Genomic DNA, 15413 nt, shown 5'->3' with positions numbered 1-15413 from the left:
AGAGGTCACCCTCTGGAGTTCTAAGTATCCTAGCGAAAATTTTAGCGGCCGTCATGAGCTCTAGGAAAAAGCTTAAGAGTAATGATGTGGGTTTTCCGGAATGTTTTTTCTCCAGGTACCCTAAATTTGTATCATGGTTATTTTTTGTTTGTATTACTCCAGAGTATTACTGGGCCAGAGATTAAGACTGGAGGGTTCTAGCCAACTAAGTTTTACTCAGGGTAAACACACTGAAATTAATAGACTTGTTAGGCCCACATTTAAAACACTATTATGCCAGTTTAAACAATCATGGCTTACCCCAAACAATTTTGGGAAGTGACATTTATGAAGGGTGGTGAAAGTTGTTAAGAGACCCCTATTCCTCTCACAGAGCTACAATTCCCAGAATTTCAGGAAAGAAGAATTGCTTGTTAAATCACTCTTGGGGATAGTAGTACTGTCAGAGGAATGGGGGTCTCCTAACAACTTTCAGCACCCTTAACAAATGACACTTTCCAATCAATAGATTGACAACATGATAACACTTGCAGTGTATGAATGGATTGCCTATAGACGTAGACTTTGTTTGGACAAATATAATGATATCTGTAACAGGTTTATGCAGAATGCTGTAGGTTATTAGCAGCCATATGTAAGGATAATAATATCACTTATATCTATATCATAAGCTGTAGAAATGAAACTGATTTTACTTAATGTTTTGCACCAGGCTTCCTCAACTTCTGCCCTCCAGATGTTTTTGGGCCTACAACTCCCATGATCTCTAGCTAGCAGGACTAGTGGTCAGGGATGATGGGAATTGTAGTCTCAAAACATCTGGAGGGCCGAGGTTGAGGAAGCCTGCATTACACTGTACTTTGGGCACGTTTTTTCTTTTCCACATTTTTTAAAAAATTCTTTTATCACATTTCTGTATAAGTGTAAGCCTTTCAATTAAATATCAATTAAAACAAAAACAAGTGGCACTTCCCAGGATTCGCTGGAGGAAGCCACGACTGTTTATGTGATATAATCAGGGCGTCTGTTCCGACAGTACTCATTACTATGGTGTACTGTTGCCTTTTTTAAATAACACTTTGGCTACCCATGGCAGCCATTCTGTGCTGTGACACCTTGGCACTTTTATCAAACTCCAGAGGCTTTAAGACCCCTATTTTCTCCGTCCCTGACTGCCCACCATGATTTTGGGGTGGGGGTGGGGAGTTGTAGCCCAAAACCTCTTGAAGAGTGGGGGGAAAGACCGTGGAGATTACCATCAGGTCTCCAAGGTTTTGGATGAGACTGGGCTTTTCCAGCCCTACATAAGCATGTCAACAATTGAAACTCTGGGACCTTTTGCACGCAAAGCATGTGCTCTTTTTATTTTTAGCTAAGCCTGTGCTGTAACCATTGAGTTTCCCCTGGCATTTGAGGGATGGAATACACAGGCAGAGAGTCCTCTTCCAAATCTGCCTTCCAGGTATCTGAAAAACCTGCTGCCGACTGCTTATTATGTCCGTATGATAACCTCACGGCACCATTGTAAAATCTTTTGCAGGAAGCCAGTGATGATGAAGATGATGAAGAAGAGCAAACCAGCAAACGGAAAAAAGTGGACTTCATCAATGTAAATTTGAAGATGGTGGAGCATTGGAAAGCAGCTGCAGAGGCAAGCGATGAGGCGGTTTGATTTCCTTCCCACTCTGTTTTTTAAGGGTAGCGCTGATTAAATTGGGGTGATGATCACCTGTCCTTGTGCCCATCCTATAGCAAGTATCCTAAGAAAACCTGTGGCACACTCCCTTTGGTGTTAATATCTAGCGTGTCAAAGGTGGCTGAACTGTTACACCCTGGGACTGTTGGTTTCCACATTCCTCATCTTAATTTTTAATAATGCGAAGAAAGCTGTGTCTGTCTGTCTCTCCTTAATCATCTTCCCATTGCTCTGTCCTCTTTTCTCCAGAAGCAGCTCACAGCAAAGCTCTTTCACGAGATCACCCAGGCTTTCAAAGCCTGCGTGGTAACAGCCAAGGGGGATGCCTCGGGGCTGGAACCCGGCAAGTACAAAGTCACTGATGGCACAGGTGAGCTTCCAGCACTTCTCATGCTTGCCTCTTGCCCCTAGTGGTGATAGAGAACCTACTCATGCAGCGGAATTGTGTGACACACTGGTTTACTGGACTATACCATTCACAATGCGGGTGGTGCTGTGAGTTAAACCACAGAGCCTAGGACTTGCCGATCAGAAGGTCAGCGGTTTGAATCCCCGCGACGGGGTGAGCTGGATTTCAAATACATGAACACAGGTAGCTACCTTACGCAGAGTCAGACCACTGGACCATTCAGCTTAGTACTGTCTACTCTCACTGGCAGCAGCTCTTCAGGGTTTCAGGGAGTCTCTCCCAGGCCCATCTGGAGATGAAGGGATGAAACCTGGGACCTTCTGCAAGCAAATCAGATGCTCTGCCACTGAGCTATGACCGCTCCCCATTCATCCTCCTATATTGTAGGTCCAGTCGTGACCGACGCTGGGGTTGCTGCGCTCATCTCACTTTATTGGCCGAGGGAGCCGGCATACAACTTCCAGGTCATGTGGCCAGCATGACTAAGCCGCTTCTGGCGAACCAGAGCAGCGCACGGAAACGCCGTTTACCTTCCCGCCAGAGCGGTACCTATTTATCTACTTGCACTTTGAGGTGCTTTTGAACTGCTAGGTTGGCAGGAGCAGGGACCAAGCAATGGGAGCTCACTCCGTCGTGGGGATTCGAACCGCTGACCTTCTGATTGGCAAGTCCTAGGCTCAGTGGTTTAACCCACAGCGCCACCCGCGTCCCGTAGTTGCATAGCTGGTACTATATAAAAGGGCTGGGTCACCCTTTGAGGAAAGCCTTCCCAAACCAAAATGCATGCAAGTCGTTAAAACCCATAGTTGTTCCTTCTGCAGTTTGGACGGTGTAGTCCGAAAAGATCCTGTGTCATGTGATTCTACTGCTGCAAGTGCAGGTCAAAGTAGCATCACCAGGAACATTCTTCCTTTGTTTATTATGTACTGTTCACTCTACCAGTATCAGAGGAGGCTTAACTGCTGCCTCTCAAGCTTTGCCTCCAAGGTGAGATTAAGTAGGAGGACCCCCATTTTCCCTTGTGCCGGCAGGGTGTCCATTGAGAGTGCACTTCCTTTCTGTAAAGGTGCCTGTAGTCAGTTGCCTCTGCCCCAGGGGAAATGCTGTAGCGAAGGGGCAAAGCACCTGCTTTGGGAGAAGGTCTCAGATTCAGTTCCCAGTGGCATCTCCCAAGCAGAGCTGGGGAAAGATCCCTCTTTGAAACTCAGGAGTGCTGCTGCTAATCAATGCAAAGAGTTCTCAGCCGGGTGGACAAATTACCTGGCGCCATATAAGGCAACTTCCTATGTTAAAGGCTGGAAAATATAAAACAGCGTATAGTACAAAATGCTTATCTAGTAACATATTAAAAATAGAAATAGTAAGGGCATGTCCACCCCACGAAAAGATGAGCACTGCCAGAGAGGCCTGTATAGTTACCATAATATCCTGTACAGTGGTACCTCTAGTTACGGACTCGATCCGTTCCGGGGTGCTGTTCGCACCCAGAAAAGTCCGTAACTAGAGCACCGCTTCTGCGCGCATGCGCAGCACGATAGTACTTCTGCGCGCGCACACGCAGCGAAACCCAGAAGTTTGCCACATTTGCAAGCTGAAAAGATGCAACATGAACCTAACACAACATGAGGTATGATTGTATAAAGAAGGGTATTTAAGAGCTACCCCTTTGGCTATACAGGAGCCATTCCAGCAGGGGGAGCCAAAGGAGCACCAGTTATTGATGAAACTTTGTAGTTCTACTTCACCTACCCAAATGGTTCTGCAGGGGGTGCCCTACACATTCTGATATACTCCTTGTGTATCTGCGTGTACACACCCACACCCACCCACCCACCCACACACACACAGACACCCAGACACCTCTGAGTTGTGCTCAAGGGTGCTGAATTCATGACAGTTAATAATTGGCCCAGTAGGTGCATGCATTCATTTAGGCAGCTGGGCATTTTGCAAAATGATTTGTTTGTTTTTTTATAACAGGGCAGTCAGGTAGGTCTTGAGATAAAAGATGCAAATGTTTTCAGACTCGCATGCAAATTGGGATTTTATTTCTTTTGTGTGATTCTTAAGTGTCATATGCTGCTGACCTTCCAGTTCACTCTATTTAATAGTGCTGCCCCATTTTTTTTAACCCCCCCTTTAAAGCTCCTTGATCAATTTAAGTCCTGTTCTCATCTTCCCACACCCATTCCCCCCTTTTTACCAAAATTTGTATTGTCAAGATTATCCTCATCGCCTTGAGGACTAGGATGTTGCTTTTTAAGCAGAATAAGTTCCCACTGAGATTCCTAGGAGGGTTGATGTCAAATTAATCCTAATTGCAGAGGTTTAGAGATAAAACACACATGCGTGTGCACACAAACACACATACACAGCCCTGTGTGTGATCTAGAACTGCTTTGTTCCTTACTGCAAAGGAAGTGTTATGTCTGGTTACATAGGTTTGTTTTCTGTCCTGTTTAGTGTTCAATACCCTGGTGTCCTTCTGCATTCGCGATCTTTTTAAACTGCTGCAGAAATTGCTTCAGGTGAAAGCTGCAAAAAACAAATCCAAGTAAGTTTTGGTTTTTTTTTAATTGGAGGATAAATCTTGTCAGTGACTACTAACAACCATGGCTATGTCTCATCTCCACTGTTGGAGGCAGAATGCCTCTGAACGCCAGTTGCTAGGAATTGCAACTGGGGAGAGTTGCTGTTGCTTTCAGATCATGGATGTTGTTGTTTAGTCGTTCAGTCATGTCCGACTCTTCGTAACCCCATGGACCAGAGCACTCCAGGCACTCCTGTCTTCCACTGCCTTCTGCAGTTTGGTCAAACTCATGCTGGTACCTTTGAGAACACTGTCCAACCATCTCATCCTCTGTCATCCCCTTCTCCTTGTGCCCTCCATCTTTCCCAACATCAGGATCTTTTCCAGGGAGAGTCTTCTCTTCTCATGAGGTGGCCAAAGTATTGGAGCCTCAGCTTCAGGATCTGTCCTTCCAGTGAGCACTCAGGGCTGATTTCCTTCAGAATTGATAGGTTTGATCTTTTTGCAGACCATGGGACTCTCAAGAGTCTCCTCCAGCATGGATGTAGTCTTCTCAATAAAATCATAGAATTTTAGCATTGGAAGGGACCCCAAGGCCCATCTATTCCAGCCCCCTGCAATGCAGGAATCTCAGCTGAAGCATCCATGACAGATGGCCATCCAGCCTCTGCTTAAAAGCCTCCAAGGAAGGGAAAGTCCACAACCTCCTGGGGGAGACCGTTCCACTGTCGCACAGCTCTTGCTGTCAGAAAGTTCTTCCTGATGTCTAGTCGGAATCTCATTTCTTGTCACTTGTTGGGGATTTTGGACTAGATAGGCCATTGGCCTGATCCAGCAAGTCTCTGTTTAACCCCCACCCCATGGTTGTTTTTTTTAAGAATGATACAGATCTTTGGATGTCTGACTTCCCAGATTCTTGTCATGGCATAGAACACAACTGCTTTATAATATGATTGTGGGACATCCAGAAAGGGACTTGGATAGCTATCCACATAATTGGCAACAAACTTTATGTTTTGGTGATTTCTTTGGCCTGCTGCTGCTGTCAAATGCATCTTCTCCAGCACTCTGCTCAAATGGTAATTTTTGGATCACAACTAGGATTGTCCTTGGTATCACTTGATGCTCTTGAAGTTAGTTTATGGCAGCCTTGCCCAACCTGGTGCCCTCCGATTGTCTTGGACTACAACAGTCCTTGGCTCCAGCCAGTATGCTTTGGCTGATGCTGATAGGAGTTGTAGCCCAAAAATGGTCTGGCTCTGTCTAAGCCTATGTTGCTGTCAGAGCGCTGGGGGCACGTGAGGTGCTGTACCATCTGCCAGTGGCTGGGTGCCCTGTTCCAGGCACCTTTCCGTCCCCTTGCAATCTGTTACTTCTCTTCTCAAATGTTCTGGCTATCCCCAGAAACCCTCATGTCATCAGAGCTCAAGGATCATGGTGCACTCAGAGTGAGAGAGGTGGCTGAAGGTTTGTCTGGGAGTCGGGGTTGGATTTTCTAGCTCCAACAGGGAATGAATGCAAACAGCTGGGTTAGTGGAGGGTACAATTAATCCTTTATTGCTTGCTGCGGCATTGATTCTCCTGCATTCTTTGGCGCTGCCATCCGATCTGGCTGGGTTTTTCGGGTTGGGTGTGTGGGATTAGTGTTGCATGCATGCTTTTCTGCACATGAACTTGGCTTCTGGGTATACTTGGCAGCTGTCCTGAACTAAACAAGGTCAGACCAGGTTAGATGAAAAGAGGCCTCCCACTCAAGAGCGTTTTAAAATTTTATGTCATAGAATTCATATACTGCTTAATTGTAAGAAGCAATTGAACCTCAAAAGCTGTTTACAGAAAGAATGAAACAATGGAATAATTGGCGAAAACAACTATTTAAAACATAAAAACATAATTAAAATGCCTGCCAACATTCTACATGTCTGGATGGTTGTGCCTAAATAAAAATGTTTTTAGCAGGTGCCAGAAAGAGTACAGTGAAGGTGCCTTCCTATGGTCAATAGGCAGGGAGTTCCAAAGTTGGTTCTACTCAGAGTAGACCAATTGAGAGTGTTGAGCATGATTTAATTATTCCAATGGGTCTGCTCTGAGTAGAAATTATTTGGATGCAACCTGGGCTAACCAGTTAAATTCTGCTAGGACTTAAAAGGACCTGAGTTCAATTGTCAGGTCAGCCATGGATTTGCTGGATGGTGCTAAGCAAGTTATTCACGCCCTCTCTGCTTCCTTACTATAAAATAGGTGTGGCATCTCCCTGTCTCCAAGGGCTCTAGTGAAATCGAGGTAACAACCAAAGTTCGCCACGACAGCATGCTATAGATGGCATATTTTATCTACACGGTTGTGTGCATAGTCTGTGCTGCTATTTTTTTTTTTTTTTAGGGTTCCTGCCAAGAAAAGCCAAATTCTCAAGATTTCAGCTAAACTTTGCAGATTTAGCACATTTTATGCTAAATTTCAGTGGCCATTGTCCAGACACTTTGAAGTCAACCTTTCTAGCAACGAGGGCTAGAAGCTTGTTTTAAAATGAAACTCTGGGAGGGGTGGATGGAAGGTTGTGGTTCTCAGGATACTGATTTCTGCACCGAATTCTGTGAGGTGGTCAATTAAGTTTTACTCAAGTAGAATGAGCACCACTAAGTGAGGTCTGTTAATTTCAATAGGTCTGTTCTGAGTTGAGTAACACCCTCTGTGTCCCAAGTCCATGATGGACTCACCTCCGCATATAAACACACGGGAAGGCTGCCTCCAATTTTCATCTTGCGCTGCTATGCCTAAATAACACACAATATATTTCTTTTGTTCTTTAGGATGGTCCTTCCCTCTTCCAGTCCGCTTTGGGGAAAGCTTCGCTTAGACATCAAAACTCACCTTGGCTGTACCATCCAGGTAAAAGGTGGGGGGAGTTGATGGACTTGTTCAAAAAACTGCATCCGTCACTCCTCAGCCCTGTGACAGTGCCTTATATGGAGTCAGACCACTGATGCCATCTAGCTTAGTATTGTTTGCACTGATTGATAGCAGCTCTCTCCAGGGTGGCCGACAGGGGACATTCCCAGCCCTAGCTGGAGATGTCAGGGATTGAACCTAGGACCTTCTGCATTCAAGGCAGATGATGTACCGCTGCGATATGGCCCTGCCCTTAAGATATAGTGATGTAGGAAGTTGCTTTACACTGAGCCCATTGCACAATCATGCTTTGTTGACTCTTGGCTGGCAGCAGCTCTGCAGGGTTGCAGAGAGGGAGCCTCTCCCAGCCGCACCTGCAGATGTTGGGGATTGAACCTGGGGTCTCTTGTGTGCAAAGCAGATACTCCACCACTGAGTGATGCCCTTCCACAAGTTACATCAGGTAGCAGGCTCTGAGCTCTGTCCCAGGGCAGTTGTGTCTGTTGTGACCAATGGGCAGAGGATGGAGTGAGCTCTGGAACAGATAAACTATAGTTGTGGCCTCCAGGGGAAAGCAAATCAGGCCTGCAATTGTGGTTTGGCTGCTTTACTCTTGGAAGCTCAAACCTTGGTTTGGGGTGGGTGGGTGGAGGTCCTCAATTGCAGTTAGTGGAATCCAATGTTTGGCTTGGTCCCTCGGTTGAACATTGTGGAAGGATGGGCACTTGTGTGCCTCTGACCAGCTTAAGAGAGAGAGACGTACAATTTGGTGAGATTGCAGCTTGTGAGCCTCACCCAGGTTTTAATGCTTCCCGCACATTCTGCCCATTTCTGCAGCTCCTCTCATGTTTGACAGAAGCCTCTGTGGGAGCGGCTGTCCTCCAGCATGTCAGCTCCATTGTGCCTTATTTCTTGACTTTTCCAAAACAAACTCGGATGCTGCTCAAGGTGAGTTCGGCAGCTGGTGCTTTATTTATTTATCTAGTTTTAATGCCGCTCTTCAGCCAAAAAAGCAGAAAAAATACTCCCATAGCGGCTTACAAATGTCAGTGATAAGTGGTAAGACAGTCCCTTCTAATCTAAAAAGACACGGCAAAAAAGGAAAGGTGATTGGGAGGGAGGAGGAATAAAGTAAACCCAGGCAGAATTTCTTAACTCAGAGGCAGCCTTTGGATATTGTTGAACTAACAACTCCAGCCATTCTGGCCAGTGGTCAGGGATGATGGGAGTTGTAGTCCAGAAACTCCTGGAGGGCACCACATTGGCAGCTTTGATCTTAAGTTCTTTAGAAGAGGAAGAAATACCCTCTGAAAGTAGCATTAGAAGAGGCGCTTACTCCTGTGTGAGCGAGGAGATGGTAGTGTTCTTCGGAAGCTTCTTGCCAACTATTGCTTTGTAAGAAAATAAACATAATGAGTCAATAATTAGATTAAAAATGTGCCCCCAGTTATCAGAATATTATCAGTTGATACACACCTACAACTGATTGACTAAATGTGGCAGCCCTATTTATATTAATATTCATTGTTTTTTTGCTCTCTCTTCACCCTAAGCTTCCAGGACAGGTTGTATGGATAACAGAGATGGCCTGTGTTTCGAGATTGGATGGAAGCTAGCGGACTGGGAACCTGTCTGCTGGTCTGTGTGTGCATTTTCTTGATTCTTCTTTTCTTTCTTTCCAGCAAGCTACCCGTCTCTGGAGCACAGGCGAGGAAACCGTCAGGGTGCTGGCTTTCCTGGTGCTCAACAAAATCTGCCGGCATAAAAAAGATGTCTACTTGAACCCAGTTCTCAAGGTAAGGTGGTGGAGAAAAGCCACACCAGCGTATGCATGCCATACTATTGATGGGGGCGGTGGGTGGGAAAGCATTGGTCCCCTATTGTCTACTGTGAGTCAAAAGGCTCAGGATCATGACGGGGGAACCTGCAGCCCTGATGATGATCATGGATCCCCACCAGCCCTAAACAGCATGGTTAGTACTCAGGAATGATGGGAGTTGTAGTCCAGTGATACTTGGAGGGCCACAGGTGTCATGGCCCCAGAAGCTGGCCCCTCTTATCGCCCTAAAGAAGACATGGATGAGGAGGAAATACACGCTGCTGCACACCATGGGCGTAGCCAGGGAGGTGCAACTACCCCCCCCCCCGCCAAATCAAGTAAATAAATAATACTTAACTAACTGACCGATTGCGTCACAGGTAACTTGGTTCTGCTCTCCCTACATAAAGTCTCTCCCCACCACCACCCTAATCCTGGCTATGCCCATGCTCCACACCTCTTCATGCCCCAGGCCTGAGGATAGAGCACTCCTGCCTTCCTCAGACTCCTATGAGTGCTCCCCCAATAACATTCCTGTCCATTTCGTAGCGTAGAAGTCAGTGCCTGCAGAATCAGATCTTTAAGCCAGCCTCAGAGTTCACAAGGAGGTTGGTCCAGCAGTAGAACAGTAATACCTCCATGAACGTCCACCTTGTCTAGCGTCCATTCTGGCGATGGCAAATGCAGAAGTTCCGGAATGGTTTACTTCCGGGTTTGCCACTCACGCATGCGCAGAAGCGCTAAATCGCGCTTCGTGCATGCGCAGAAGCGCAAAGTGCTCTGCGCGTGTGCACAGACGTGGCACTTTACCCTGCGTCCTTTTCGGCTAGAGGCCAGGGCTCCAGAACGGCTATGTAGGTACGACTGTTGAGGCCTTGCCACCATACATTCAGGGCCTTGGCTGAAACAATGTCTTTCCATAGCTCAGTCACCAGGGCCCACTGGGAGCTGTCCTTGGTCCTGAAATGCCTTGATTCCTCTTCCCTACACTGCCCTGGACTTCCACTTTGCCTGCTCAGACTTGCCCTTCTTAATCTGTTTATTGCCTTCACTTACCTGGCTAGCACCAAGCCCTGCTAGAACAGGATATATATGAATGAATGAATGTTTTTCGATGGTCAGAAGCCTATAAAGTAGAGCAGGATAAAAGCTCCCACCTGCCCCTCCTTTAGATCTGATGGCTGCCTCAAACAGTGGGCACAGTCAGATATGGGCCTCCATATACTTTGCTGATGCTTTTTAAAACCATGGCAAGTCTGCCTTCCGGGGTACCTATCGAAGCACAGCAGTGTAAAAAAGAAAGAAAAGAAAATTATTCTTTTCCAAGAAGGCTTCTAAGTAGGGAATCTTTTTTTTTTTATCTCATTCGGCAACCGTATTGGATTTGAAATCCTTTTTCTACATTTAAGTTTAAGGCACATGCATTTTTAGGGACTACTGTTGATTTGAATTATCTTTTGAATGGTTTTTAATGCTTGTTTTTAACGGCCTTTTATTGAATGGCTTTAATGTATTCTTGCCAGATGCTCAGAGGTTTCATATTACAGTCAAGTGGCCTATATACTTTTTGTTAAAATTAAATAAACTTTGTTCTGGTTTCCTCCGATCCCCAACCCCCCACAAACTCCTCCTTTTTCTTTATAGCAAATGTATATTTCCTACGTGAAGAACTCCAGGTTCACCTCCCCCAATGTCCTCCCCATGATCAACTTCATGCAACGGACTCTGACGGAGATGTACTCCCTCGACACCTCCGTCTCCTACCAGCATGCCTTCATCTACATCCGCCAGCTGGCCATCCATTTGCGCAGTGCCATGGCCATGAAGAAGAAGGCAAGTTACAATGCTGCTTTCCAAATCTCTGGTGTGACCGCATTTGGAATACTGTGCACCGTTCTGGTCGCCTCAGCTCAAAAAGGGTATCGTAGAGTTTTGAAAAGGTTCAGGAAAGGGCAACCAGAATGATCCAGGGGAGAGGTTTTAAACCTTTCTGAGTCCACGGCTTCCTTGACCAGCTTCTCAGGAGCCCAGTTATGTCACCCCTTGCCTGCAGAGCTGGCAGCCTCTCACTCCTCCCTTGTTGAGTGTTCCCTCAGCCTCCTCTTCTCTTCCCTCTCCTTGGGAGTCCTCTGGGCAGCTGCTGATGCCGTCCCTGGTCTCTGAGCTGCCCCCCTTGCCCCAAAGAGAGGTGCCTCCTCACGCTGCCCCTCAGGGGCCTGGCACTTGCCTGTCCATTCCCAACAGCAAGGGCTGGCTGGGCTCCCTTGATTGCTAGCTTGCTTACTCCGAGGCCGCCTCAGCTCCTGGCAACCAGCACCCCCTGGCCAGCCCCAGAGGCAACATTTGCCCAAGGAACTTGTAGCCAAGGCTGCTGCAAGAAACATCTGTGCAAGCCTTTGGGAGGCAGAGACGTGAGAGGGCATCAGAGGAGGGAGGGAAAGAGAGACAGAGGCCAGTGTTGCCCATGGCACCCCTGACCATAATTCAAGGCATGCCAGGGTGCCAAAGGGATGGAGCCACTTTCTGTGAGGAAAGGTTGCAGCATTTGGGGCTTTATACTTTTGAGAAAACACAAGTAAGAGGTGATATGGTAAGTAAATAGGGAGATGTTTTTCCTCCTGTCTCTTAGCACTAGGTGAGATATCTTTGTTCAGTTCTGTGTGGACTCACACATCAGTCCACTCTGGTCAAGCTGCAGAGAGAGCATGAGAGGGTCGCTTTCCACAACTTCCTGTCCCAGCACTTCCTGTTTCCTGTCTAGGTCCTGAATCTCCCCATTTAGTTCCATTGCTCAAGATACACCTGGAGTATAACTTATCTACACACCATACCTTTAAAGCACTTTCTTACCCTCAGAGAATTCTGGGCAGTGTAGTTTCACCTAGCAGGAATTGCAGAGTTGCAATTCCCCTTAACAAACTACAGTGCCCATATTTCTTTCAGAAAAAAGGATGTTCCTCAAGTGTGCTTTAAAGTTACAGTGTGTTACACCGCCTTAGAGAGGTGCTGATATTTTTTGTTTATCCGTCTCTTGATCTTTATTGAGGGGGTGTGTGGAATAAAAAGAGATATCCCTCACAACAACAGCCTGGCTTTATCAGCTGTCTTCTGCTCTGGCGTGTCTTCTGTTGATACATGAAATCTGCATTTCATCGCATTAACCGAAAGCCCCACCAAGTAGCAAAGAAGATTATAGAGTCTCCCCACTTTGTCCTCCCCCCCCCCAAACAAACCCATCTTCTTTTGGACAACCTGTCATTTGCCCCCATTTTTGTATCTGTTGCAGCCTGGGTCCTCCTAGGCCCCATTAGAGCTGTGTGTCTCTTGTTCTCCCCCTGCCACTCAGCCACCAGAGCAAAAGTAAGATAGGGTGGGAGAGAGCAGGTAATTCCACCCTCCCTATCCCTTTCCATCCCCAGATTGGGGTCTCATCCAGTCTGACGTGGACTTAATGCAAGGCAAATTGCTAATCCCCTCTTTATTGGTGTTTTAAAGTAAACAATACCGACACAGATTAGTGGGTTGATTTACACCCCTGGTGCTTGCAGGGGTTGGTTACCATGTTAAGCCTTCTCTCTCCCCCCCTTCCCAAAAGATGCTCAGACATGGCAGATAAGCTGAGGAGAGATAACCAAAGTCTAGGACCTTAATTGGATCTGTTTGGCTTCTCAGACCCTCAGCCGTGAGCCAGACAGGACCCAAATCCAGTTAGTTCCACGGTGGGAGAGGCAGTTCAGAGCGAGGGAGGCGCAGATTAAATTTCTATCGGTCCCGAGTTATTATTTCTGCCCATCTTGATAATGCATCCATTTTACAATGCAAGTGGCAAATAGGTAAATGATGGGGAAAGTCAGAAGCATAGGAAGCTGCCTTTATCCTGAGTCAGGCCACTGGTCCTTCCAGCTCAGTATTGAGATTCCTGCATTGCAGGGGGTTGGACTAGATGACCCTTGGGATCCCTTTCAACTCTATGGTTCCATAATTGGCAACAGGGTTTCAGGATTTCAGGGAGTAGTCTCTCCCAGCTGTACCTGGAGATGCTAAGGATTGAACCTGGGACCTTCTGCATAAGAAGCAGTTGCTCTGCCACTAAGCTGCATCCCTATGCCTTAAGGCAGGCACCCCCAAACTTGGCCCTCCAGATGTTTTCAGACTAGAATTCCCATCATCCCTGACCACTGGTCCTGTTAGCTAGGGATGATGGGAGTTGTAGTCCCAAAACATCTGGAGGGCTGAGTTTGGGGATGCCTGCCTTAAGACATAGGGAGCTGTCTTCAGCTGAGTTAGATCACTGGTTCCTCTAGCTCTCAGTATGGGCTACGCCAGTGTTTCTCAAAGTTGGGTCTCCAGCTGTTTTGGGACTACAACTTCCATCATCCCTAACCACTGGCCCTGCTAGCTAGGGATGATGGGAGTTGTAGTCCAACAACAGCTGGAGACCCAACTTTGAGTAACACTGGTCTACTCTGACTGACTGAGGCTCTCTAGGGTCTCAGGCAGAAGTCTCTCCCAGCCGTACTTAGAGATGACATTCAAGAGGGAACCTGGGATTTTTGCATGCAAAATGGATGCTCTGAATATGAGCTATGGCCTTTTTCCCCATGCAAAAGTAACGGGGGTTTTTTTTGTTTTTTGTTTTGCACTTGTGCAGCACATTTTGAGTCATCATAGCCTTTCCTGCAATATTATGATCTTACGGTGACAACCACATTATGTTTTTATACTTAGGTTTATTCAATATATCCCTCTTAAAAAACCAAAAACCACAAAGCAATTTACAGCTAAAGTAAGAAAACAAGACAATCAAAATCACGAAAACATTGTTAAAATGGATTTTAACAGTGCAATGCAATATTTATTTACCTATATGTTTACTACATTTGTATCCCGCCTTTCCTCAAAGGAGCTCAAGGTGGTGTTTTGCTTGACAATAAAAGAAGCAAATAAAATACAGCACAGCTGAATGATAAACAAGCAGAAATCGAATATAATAACACAGATCTTAAAACAGTATTAAAGCATGAAAACCCAATAGGAATTAAAAACTGCTGAGAGATAATAAATAGACCAATTTGGGAAGGTGTGGGAAGAAAGAAAAAGTTTTCTATGAATGCCAGAAACATAACAAATTTTTTGGGTGTGCTTCGAGTCTAAAGGAATGTGAATGTAAAATATCAACTTTCTGACAGAGGAGCTTTTTGGCAGTTGGGTGGCCTGCCTTGAAAAGCGGTGGTCTCCCTTTCAATGGAGGTTCTAAGCGGAAGTTCGGTGTCTGTCTGTCAGGGATTCTTTCGCTGTGATCCCTGCATTGCAATTCCAGTTTTAGACGTCTAACAATTGAATAACCAAGCAAAGGAGGTGGCAAGCAATGGGAATTCAAAACCTACCCCCCGCCCCCCAGCTCTTGCGCACACCTGCAGTCACATCTTGCCTACATCAACCCCATATCTTTAAAGTGGTATTATACCACTTTAAAGAGCCTCCTTCTGCAGTGCTGGATGGCAGGTTGAGAGGAGTTCCCTACCAGGACAGACTTTGCTCATGTGTTCAAGACATCGATTCCATAAAACATATTTTGTTCCATTGTGCAAAATATGAGCAAGCCAGGGCTGAACTGATACTACCCTTGCTGGTACCTTTCCCGGGAAAATCAGAGGCTCACTATGTCAGGTTCCTATTGGAAGACCAGACGAATGCTAGAACATTAGCAGTGGCAAAGTTTTTATCGGTGGTTGCAAGAACCAATGATCCCTATATTCTGAACAAAATGCTTGTTTAACCTGGAGGTAGGCTGTATGAATTGTGTATTGCTTTGTAATGATTTGTTGGGTCTTTGGACCGTAATAAAGATTGTTGTTGGCTTCCCCAAAGAATTTTGGGGCCTGTAGTTTAACGATGCTGAGAGTTCTGAAGAGACTTCTGTTACCCCTCACAGAACTACAATTCCCTTAGTTCCCTGGGAAGAGGGATTGACTGTTAAATCACTCTGGGAAGTGTGGCAATGCGAGAGGCATAGGCTACTTTAAAATATGTTTAGGGGATTCCTCTCCAATCTGGTCAATTTAAAAAA

The 15413-nt window shown here is 46.1% G+C and overlaps 1 protein-coding gene across 9 annotated transcripts in view; it reads left to right on the top strand.

Annotated features, from left to right (window-relative positions):
* The window catches only part of NOC2L (NOC2 like nucleolar associated transcriptional repressor), a 120551-nt gene that overhangs the window by 65558 nt on the left and 39580 nt on the right, over window positions 1–15413 (top strand). For 6 of the 9 annotated variants that reach the window (XR_014514462.1, XM_083453871.1, XM_083453868.1 and 3 more), the window contains 7 exons: window positions 1541–1651; window positions 1946–2066; window positions 4569–4659; window positions 7446–7524; window positions 8362–8472; window positions 9207–9320; window positions 10988–11176. Coding sequence is in view for 5 of the 9 variants with exons in the window: in XM_083453871.1 (XP_083309997.1) it covers window positions 1541–1651; window positions 1946–2066; window positions 4569–4659; window positions 7446–7524; window positions 8362–8472; window positions 9207–9320; window positions 10988–11176 (816 nt within the window). In the remaining 4 variants the exon portion in view is untranslated. Of the gene's footprint in view, window positions 1–1540; window positions 1652–1945; window positions 2067–4568; window positions 4660–7445; window positions 7525–8361; window positions 8473–9206; window positions 9321–10987; window positions 11177–15413 lie in introns of those variants that run through there. The other 3 variants (XR_014514463.1, XR_014514464.1, XR_014514465.1) reach the window with 1 other exon arrangement.

Source organism: Podarcis tiliguerta (assembly GCF_965153285.1).
Source record: "Podarcis tiliguerta genome assembly, chromosome: 8".
Taxonomy (NCBI): domain Eukaryota; kingdom Metazoa; phylum Chordata; class Lepidosauria; order Squamata; family Lacertidae; genus Podarcis; species Podarcis tiliguerta.
This window is presented reverse-complemented; position numbering and strand designations above follow the sequence as displayed.